General features: G+C 46.3%; 1 protein-coding gene across 1 annotated transcript; it reads right to left on the bottom strand.

The window, feature by feature from the left end:
* Positions 1–4281: 4281 nt before the first annotated feature.
* LOC148094727 (ADP-ribosylation factor-like protein 4D) lies at positions 4282–8979 on the bottom strand. Its single transcript, XM_087837292.1, has 3 exons — positions 8848–8979; positions 7670–8344; positions 4282–5333 (listed from the first exon to the last, which is right to left on the bottom strand). The coding sequence occupies exons 2-3, from the start codon at positions 8105–8107 to the stop codon at positions 5169–5171; spliced, it is 603 nt and encodes a 200-aa protein (XP_087693418.1). The 5' UTR covers positions 8108–8344; positions 8848–8979; the 3' UTR covers positions 4282–5168.
* Between the last annotated feature and the right edge of the window lie 793 nt (positions 8980–9772).

Here is a 9772-nt window from a genome sequence, read left to right as displayed (position 1 = left end):
TATATACATACATACATAGTGGAATATTTGTGTTTGAACATGAATATCTCAAAACCTATTCAAAGATAAACCCTAAGATGTTCACTGGTGTTTCTCACCATCAAAATAAATCAAACTGTAATTTGTACAGATACATGGAAAAGATGGCTGAGTATCGAAATAGTTTAAAAAAAAACGTCCAGCACTCCTGCAAAGTCCCATATTTGAGCACACATTAAAAAAAACATCAAATTACAAAAAGCTTATTGTGCAGATATCACACATGTTCCCCCAAAACCTTTTTAAAGAATATATATCTGTGTTATGAAACATATTTGATATATGCAGCCACCATTTCATTATAAATATTCAGATTCTGGGCCTTCATGCAGAGATGGTGTGCAACTCACCCTCTCAGAATAAAATGCTGCAGCCTGAAGCCCTCGAACCAAAGTGAACAGCTGTTTTATACTCTATTAAAACTAATGAGTGTGTCAGATATGGCTCGGGTAAATGAGCATTTCCAGTGTAGCAGTGCTGTACTGTGGGTGTCATGGGTTTGGAAAAGGACCGTTGTGTGGCTTAACATATGTACTGGTATTTATAGAGACCATTTCCAGTCCAACTGACCACTGAAAGCACTTTAGACTTTAAGCCACACTTACCCATACGGGCTTTATTCTATTCAGCACTTTATCTTACTTACACACATGGCCAGTCTAGGTTAATCACTGATGCTTATCTTTGGACTGTGTAAGGAGCAGAGAAAACACATGCAGGCGGAGGAAGAACATACAAACTCCAGACAGAGAAGCCACCTAACATCAACACGTTAACAGCACTTCCTGTTTCCTGGATAAAATGTGCACATGTTTGAGAGTGTGAAGCACAGCCCACACCTGCTTACTCTACAGCTGGGCTTAGTTGGGGGTTAGTGGATGTAAGCTCGTGTAACACAGCTTATAGTCAAAGAGAACTTCGTGGCGTATTTTGGACCATTGTTCTCCTGAAAATCTTTTGATACTTTTTAAAGTCAGTCAAAACTCCATCGTTTAACAAGGCTGACATCACAGGAATATGGTTCACTTATTACCAACACTGTGCATCGAGGCAAACACAGGCTGCTAAGTTTAAAATATGAATCGTGATTTACTTTGTTTCCAGTTTATTTTCTCACAACAGGAATGTGTAGATTCATTAGATTTGTTTAACCCGCTTCCTGAACTCTTGCTGTTCATCCTTTGACTTGTTCGGCATGTTTCCTCTCATAACAGCTTCTGAATAAACTGACTGAACTCACTGGGCCATCTGTTGCTCACACACACATATACATATCTGTTTTTGTCATTACATCATCACCCAGAGTCCTGAACAGCTGGTTCCCACATGGGAAATATTGACCGAGCATAATCCCGACCATCTTTTTCTGGACAGCTGGTAAGAGAGAGTCAGCTCTCACAGACTCTTCACTCAGTGTGCACGGCATGAGCAGTGGTTTTAAATGGTTAAATGGACTGGTGCTTATATAGCACTAGTACTCAAAGCGCTGTCTCTCTCCTCGATTTGAGCACTTGAAGCATCTACTTGACTACAAGTCTCAATAACCTCTCACACACACACAGTGCTTTTACATATATATAGTCATATTAGTAAGCAGCCCCCCCTCCTGTGGTACCACCTGAACCACAGGTGTCCTGTTTCAAACCACATGTTTAAGCATCTGTTTTCTTCAAACAACAATGATCCAGCTCATGTAGATCTGTGTTCTCGGTGATCCAGCTCATCGTAGTCTGAGGAGCTTTGAAAGAAAAGCGTCTGGACTTCTTTAAGTTTCTTAAAAACGTTTCATCCAAGAAGCTTCTTCATTTCTAAGGAATGGAGGAGAGTCCCAGATTTTTTAACCCCTATAGGAGTGTCCCCCAAGGGGGTCATGGACCCCCTGTTGATCCTCACACGAGCCAAGGTGTGAAAACGGGTGTAGGTCACAATCAGACAAGGCTTCGTGTGAACCCATAATTAAACCTGGCCCCACCCTATCACGTGATTGCCTGAGGTCAAATGGCCCAGGATGTGAGTGGGCGTTAAGGCCCCGCCCTCTGTTCAAGGATGGTCGTTCACAGTGGACACAGGCTGTATCCCAATTCAGGGTCTGCAGCCTTAAAGGCCGCATTTTAAGGCCGATTACGTCACAGCGACGCGACGAAGGCTGTCCCAATTCAAAGGCTGCTCGAAATGCGGCCTCAAATGCATCCTTCATTTCCCTGAATTTTAAGGACGTGGCGGTGTAGACTTCGTGGCCCAACATATCCCAGAATGCATAGCGCGGCGGTGGTGTGGATAATTTTGCCGAAAAAAAAACGGTGGAAGCGGAGCGGCCGAAGAGTAAACTTTAAGTAAGTACTGAATATTATGTCACTTATTTATGTGCAAATGTTTTTATAACGAAGAACATTAAAACATTACTGTTGGCCACATGTCGGCCTGAAGCTCAGTGTTTGGCACAGAGTTCATGTTCACTGCTGTAATAGCTAATAATGATTAATATAATATTGGCCATATTATATTTACATTACCACAGTGAGATGACTTTAGTCTCATGAACAACATCAGCTAATTGTTATTTACTAGCTAATCTTAAATGACTGTTCAGTACAGAAATGAAGCCCAACAATCATGTTTTACAGTCCTGTGGTCTCAGCCTCAGATACTCAGCTGATCACACAAAGCTCGTGTAGAAACAAACAAAATATGTTCTCCTTCATTTCTGTCAAACAAAGTTTGAAACGTTTCCAGCTGTTAGTATCATGGTTGCTAGGCAACCTGGGCCTCGCACTTCCAGCCTCGGCGGTCTTTGAGTACGCTGACCCATGAGAACCGTTGAGGCTGCAGACCCTGAACTGGGACACAGCCCCTGATGCTCTTTGAAACCATCTGTCTTCTCTGTCCAAAATGTGAATGCTGGCATCCTCAAAGAGTGACCTTTGACCTTTAGATGCAGATGGACAGCCGAGGTGGGTCTTGCATATAGATGGCAGCATTTGTGTGTGTTTGTTTGTTATTGTCTGTCTGCGAAGAAACCCGATGCTGTGATGCTCGGGCTTTAATCTATCCAATTCTTCTACTTGCCCGTGAAACAGTAACACTAGTGCAGCTGCAGTGTTTGTCATGGTTGCATCGCCTGCAGGGAATGTGGCAGGTATGTAGACGAGCCTGTTTGTGACACCTGATGGCTGGGTGTGGACGAGCACTTCCTGCTATGACTGTGTACACAGACAGCTGGGAATACAAACCACAGAATGGGAGTGCTGGTGCACCAGTGTCTGTCATATGTACAAAAGAAGTCATCTTGTGTGTGTTCAGCTAACAAACCTCCAGATAAGACAACATGAATTTCATTTATAATTCTGATTGAGTGGGCAGGGATTTAAATACCAGGAGGTTCACTTTGGGAAGTTGGAGCACATGGAGGAAACCCAGGCAGGCAAACTGCACACAGCAGATAACAAGGTTTGAACCAGGAAACGACCGGCTCCCTGTGCCAGCTACAAACCAAATCCATTGTTTGATCCCCAAGCAGCAGCTTTATTTGTTCAATAAAGATGCCAAAGAGCAGCCTTGTAAGATAAGCTGACTCACCATGCAGTTCGATTAGCAGCCTGAAGTATGCACATCCTCATGCTTCACATTCAACAAGAGCTCGTAACACTGAGCTGATGTCTTTGAATAGCATTTCCTTTTTCAACCTGTGGATTAACAAAGTCATACACGCCCTGCACACACGCACACTTCATGTATGTGTGTGCAGGGAATCATGCTATTTACTTTTTGCTCCGACAACTGACATGCAGCGGGGGGGCCTCCAATCAGGATACTGCATTGACTGAGCTGATTGAGTGGGCTCAGCAGGCTTTAATACCAGGGGGGGGGGTTCAGCTTTGTCTGAACTCCTCGTTCCACTTTGGAATATCTGTATGGACTATTTTTAGTAATTCATCAGTACTGATAAGAACTCACGGTCATTCACACCCAGAGGATCTGCTGCTAACCAGCCCCTCACAGTGTGTATGGCGAGTCCCCGGCTTCCACTCAGACGTGCTCATGTGTATTCTATTATATGTGTATATATATAGTATGGGGTTGAAATCAGAGCCAGGATAATGGTGTTAAACAGGAACGAGTGTTTGGTATGTAGACAGCTATGTGGGTGTGTTTCACGTTCCTGTGTGATGAAGCTTCGCTGTGTGACTTTCAGAAGAATCGTGAAACACTGAGTCCATCCATCAAGTTTTATTAGGATTCAGCTCAACTCAGCTTTATTTATAGACCAAATCACACGTGTGTGTTTAATCTGTAGTGTTGTAAAGCTCAAAAATGGCGCCACACCTCCGCTGTGCGCACATCGCGTTTTTCATGTAACTCATTTTACACAACTTTAGGAGAATTAAGTTTATATGGACGTGTGCAGAGTGTGACAGCCGAGAAAGACTTCAGCAAACCACGAGCCTGATTTAAATAATTACAAGACAAAATTAAATTAATATGGCATTAAATAAATATCTTAATATTCACTGAGGAGGTGCAGACGTGTGTTCGGGTTAGGCTAACAACATCAGCAGACTCCCGCGTCTGCATGGATACTGGAGCTTCCTCTGAGACTGAGGTCAGTGGGGTTGGGTGACCTGGTGACCCGTCCAGGTGTACCCGCTTCTGTGGCAGCCGGGACAGGCTCCCAGGGCACGATGAATAAAACAACGTTCTCAGGGAAACGATGCTAACGTTGCTCAATTTATTCATATTTTACAAAACAGTATGAAGCCACTGTAAAAAACAACTCGTCTGAACTTAACAATCCTGAAACATCCGACTGTGAGGAGCAAAGATGGGCAGATTCAAACAGAAGTGCTGCTCAGTCTGAGGCAGGGTGAAGATTTAGGTGATGGGGTGTAACACAGGCTGTCTGCACCAGTAACCGAGCATCCTTCAACGTTGCAGTGCAGCAACGCGGTCACTCCCTCTGCAGAGCTCTGTGCTCCTCTGAGAGTTAAAGAAGCAGTTTCAAAGGTCATATGTCTCCAGGGACAGAGTCTACACTTGGAAACACTCCACCTGATCTACAGGACTGACCAGCTTCTTCCTGGTTTTCCACAGACACAAGTGCTCACAAATCGACCTGCACCCCTTTATTTCCATCATCTTTTCTTCTTGCTTTGTCGGAGCATCCTCTTCCTCGTCACGATCATCTCGTAGAGTTTCTCCAGGCTGGGCTGCAGACCCTGACCGTTCAGTGCTGAGCAGCCCTCCGTGTGGTGCAGGGTGGAGGAGCTCAGCTCGTGGAGGCCCAGCAGCTTCTCCACCTGAAACGAGACAAAGTGAGGTTAGTCCCAACCGCGTCACACAGCTCAGCTCATAATAATAATAATAATAATAATAATGGATTGCATTTATAAAGCGCTTTTCAAGGCACCCAAAGCGCTTTACAATGCCACTATTCATTCACTCTCACATTCACACACTGGTGGAGGCAGCTACAGGTGTAGCTACAGCTGCCCTGGGGCAGACTGACAGAAGCGAGGCTGCCATATCACGCCATCGGCCCCTCTGGCCAACACCAGTAGGCGGCAGGTGAAGTGTCTTGCCCAAGAACACAACGACCAGGACAGAGAGCCCGGGGATCGAACCGGCGACCTTCCAGTTACAGATGCGCTTCCCAAACCCCTGAGCCCCAAATATTGTAGCTTATTGCTTCATATGAAGCAATAAAATGAATATGAAGGAATAAAATGGCGCCGGTGAGGTCGGCTGCCGTGCTGAATGCTCTGCCCCAACTTCTCCACTTTCTGCAGTTTTTTCATCAGTGGCACGCCAGTGGAGAGAGTGGACAGTTTCCGATACCTGGGTGTCCACATCACTCAGGACCTGTCATGGTCCTGCCACATCAACACCCAGGTTAAGAAAGCCCGTCAGCGTCTCTTCTTCCTCAGAAGACTTAGAGACTTCCATCTGCCACTGAAGGTGCTCAAGAACTTCTACTGCTGCACCATGGAGAGCGTCCTGATGGAAACATCTGCACCTGATTTGGGAACAGCACCAAGCAGGACAGACGAGATCTGCAAAGAGTGGTGCGCTCAGCCGAACGCATCATTCAATCAGAGCTCCCTGACCTGCTGTCCATCTACACCAAGCGGTGCAAGTCCAAAGCTAGGAAGATTATGGACCTCTCCCATCCCAACAATGGACTCTTCTCACTGTTGAGGTCTGGGAAGCGCTTCCGCTCCCTTAAGGCCAAAACAGAGAGAATGAGGAGGAGCTTCTTCCCCCAGGCTATTCAGCCCTGAACCAGGTGTAGGACTGGACTCTCCCACACATCACATCACCACACGCACCACCACTCATTTCCTATAATCCTATAATTTATAATCTTGATAATCTCTTTCTGCTATTTGCACTTTTTTTTTTTTTTTTTTTTTACTGTAAATTTAAAGTTAATTTGTAAATTTTGTAGTAAATTGTAAATACTGTAAAACTTTTTTCTGTCATTTAATGGTCGGGCATTGTACAGCTACAAGCATTTCACCTCATGTCATACTGTGTATGGTTGTGTGTGTGTGAGAAATAAAATTTGAATTTGAATAAGCTACAAACTCTGAGTGTGAAAGTCGCTTTCAGAAGCAGGTCCTAAAGGACAACGTATGCATGTTTCTGCAAGAGTGATGAGGCTCAAAGCACACAGCACTAACTGCACTGTCCTCTAAACAAAAGCACAGACCAACAAAAACAACATGTTAACACTTTAAAGTTGTGCTGCAGTTTACGGAGGTCACCCTGCAGCGACGGCACATCTGGGACTGTCGCTTCATGTTTGACACGATCAAACGGCTCTGTGAAATAATGTGTTGATCCACAGAACTAACGCAGCCTCTTTCTTTGTGACTTCATGCACACGATGCACCCACATCATCCTGAACTCCTGTTACATGCAAACCTGTTGCTCCAGCCCACTCACTGCCTCCCACAGTTACACTGTGTGTGTGCTGGCAGCCTCAAACGTGCACATTTTTAATGTATTCTTCTAACAACAAACATCACGATGTGTGTGCGTCTGTCCTCTGAGGGCTCAGTGAGGCTGCAGTTTTTGCTCCTCCAGCCTGACAGTGATGTTGTTCTTTCTCTCCTGGTTTTGCTAATGCAAGTTCCAGGTGGAGGCTGACGGCTGGAAGACTGAATGGGGCTGGCTATAAACTGGGACACGTCAGACTGGCACGGCCCTGCCTACTTCCTGCTTCCAAATACGTTTAACCCTGTACTTTGTATTAAGTTGTGTACTGTGTGAGGTTTCTGTGGCTAGTTTGACTCGTTGTTGTTGTTGTATATACTTCATAGACCTTTGTTGATGACCTGGTAGCTGTTGGAGTGTTCAGGTTAGAGACAGGTCGCAGGCTTCATCACTCCCACCCCGACATTTCCTCTCTAACGATAAATATAATATTCAGTTGTTGGCAGCGTTGGACGTTCCTATCTTTCTTGTGTTGCGCTCTGGTTTCCCCGAGGCCGTAACAGTGCAAATAAATAATCAGCTGCTGCTCCAGCCTGTAGAGTAACTATACCTCCAACCACAAAGCTAAAACAGAACAATAAGAAGTGGATGCTGTGCCCAGAGCAATGATGCCGGCCGTTCATATTTGATAATTACCTCTGTAGATGACAGCGCTCCATCCAGGTCTTGTTTGTTTGCCAGAACCAGCACAGGAACGCCCTGGTTTTCAGCTGACCGGGTGATCCGGTGGAGCTCCACCTTGGCCTCCTCCATGCGCTCCACCTCCGCCGCGTCCACCACGAACACCAGCCCGTCCATCCTCCGAGTGTACGACTTCCAGAGGGGCCTCAGCTTCTCCTGGCCACCAACGTCCCACACTTGGAAAGTCGTGGTGTTGGCTTTGGAGTGTCCGATTGGCAATTTAATCCTTTCCATGTTGAATCCCTTGGTGGGGCCGGTCTCAACAAACTCCCTCAGCTTGAGTCTGTAGAGCAGGGAGGTCTTCCCTGCAGAGTCCAAACCAATCACCACCACATGCAGCGACTGAAAGTTGGGGAACGGGCTGTTAGCTGTGCCTGTCAGCTGGTTCCCCATGTTTGTGCCCTGTGATGGGGTGGCAGCTCTTAATGAACAAAGCAGATCTGGTTATCTCTCCTGGCTTGTTACTTGTGTCCAGGGTCAGCTTGCTTTCTGCATCCTTGGCAGCGAGAACACGAGTGTGTGTCAGGGGCTCTGAAGGTGTTTGAAGAGTTTGCTTGGTTGGAGAATACTTCACACCCTGGCCTCACTTCAAAGGTTACGGAGGGCAGGCCGTCTGCAGTCACTGAGGACCTGAGGACAAAAGAACAGACAGATGAAACCTCGAGTCAGCGTTTTAACAAACGGCCCTGCCTCCGTGAGGCAACACCAGAGTTTCTATTTCCAGTCTGTTCCAGCTGTTTCCTCCTCGGGAAGGGAAACCAGAGTGGAGGAATCCTGCACTACCTGTTCTGGTTTCTGCCACTTTATCATGTCTCACAGTCGCCCTGTGAAGCAACTACAGACAAAGTAACGACAACAGAATCAAACAAACTGTATTTATATCAAAGACAAACTAGTGTCAACTATGACTCCCCAATAAAACCTCTTATTTGCTTTGAAGACTCGCACATCCCACACAAATAGGTCACTCACACACACAAGCCTTTGTTTCTAGAAAACGAGGAGGAGCCGGGAACCCCAGAGGAGGACTAAGCCGACAGCCGCCGTGTGCGCTCCCGGCACACACGGCTGCTGTCGGCGCAGCTCTCGGGTCAGCGCGCTTCTGTTGGTGGACAATGATGAACGTGTCTCACCTGCCAGTCTTTCCACGCCTGTTCCCGCCGTCATCCTGGGACAACCACACCAGGAATCCTCGTAGCTTCGTTTCAAGCTCCGTGAAGACGTGACCGGTTCGATCCTGAACCGGCGAAGACTGAACAGGAGAGAGGAGCTCCGGAAACAGCCGCAGTCCCGCTGCTGACGTATCAACGGAGGGAGGAGGAGCCTCCTCCTCCTCCCCCCCTCCTCCCCCCCTCCTTCTTCGGCTGTTGCTACTGCTCCTTTAGGAGTCGCTACAGCGGCTCATCCGCCCACAGCATCCTCCTTTGTCACACCAGCCCCCGCGCTGCACCCACGAGTCCTGTGTGGGTCTTCCTCTCTTCCTCTGTCACATATAACTAAGATGCTTCTTCTGCCCGTTGCGGGCTTTAGCTGAGTGAGTCGGCACCATTTATCACAGACTATGAAATATCACAGACAAACGGGTCTCAAGCAGAGGTGTGAATATGAAGTAACGAAGTATTTGTACTTCGATACTTTGTTACTGTGCTTAAGTAGAATTTTCAGGCATCTGTACTTTAAGTAGTTTTTTACTCCCTACATTTATAAACACGTGTCTGTACTTTCCACTCCTGACAATAATAAACGGGCTTGTTACTTTTGCTTTAACCACTTTGTCGGGGTTGATTATCTGACGTCACTACAAGCCTTCAAACATTCTTTCATTGATCTTTATTTAACCATTGAGGTTAGAAAATGTCTTTTACACGGATGTCCTGAGAAGCAGCAAAGTGCAAAACAAGCCAATTCATGTACAAGTGCAACAAAAACAGTGATTTGAGCCGAAGCAGTGCGCGTGTCTGTGTAATAATCACCAGGAGAAGAAGAGAGACACCATGTGCCACAGTCAGCACCAGAATGACTGCAGGTGCGATCAGATCTGGATCGATTATATCAAGT

Source organism: Neolamprologus brichardi, unplaced genomic scaffold (assembly GCF_056152115.1).
Source record: "Neolamprologus brichardi isolate AB-2024 unplaced genomic scaffold, ASM5615211v1 NODE_ptg000031l+_length_7269946_cov_1, whole genome shotgun sequence".
NCBI classification, from domain to species: Eukaryota; Metazoa; Chordata; class Actinopteri; order Cichliformes; family Cichlidae; genus Neolamprologus; species Neolamprologus brichardi.
Note: the sequence above shows the minus strand (reverse complement) of the source record. Positions and strands in the feature narration are given on the sequence as shown.

Coding starts and splice junctions, on each gene's coding strand:
- LOC148094727 (XM_087837292.1), bottom strand. CDS start 8,107: ATGGGGAACCAGCTGACAGGCACAGCTAACAGCCCGTTCCCCAACTTT. Junction 5,334..7,669: donor GAGCGCTGTCATCTACAGAG/GTAATTATCAAA, acceptor GTCTCGTTTCAG/GTGGAGAAGCTGCTGGGCCT.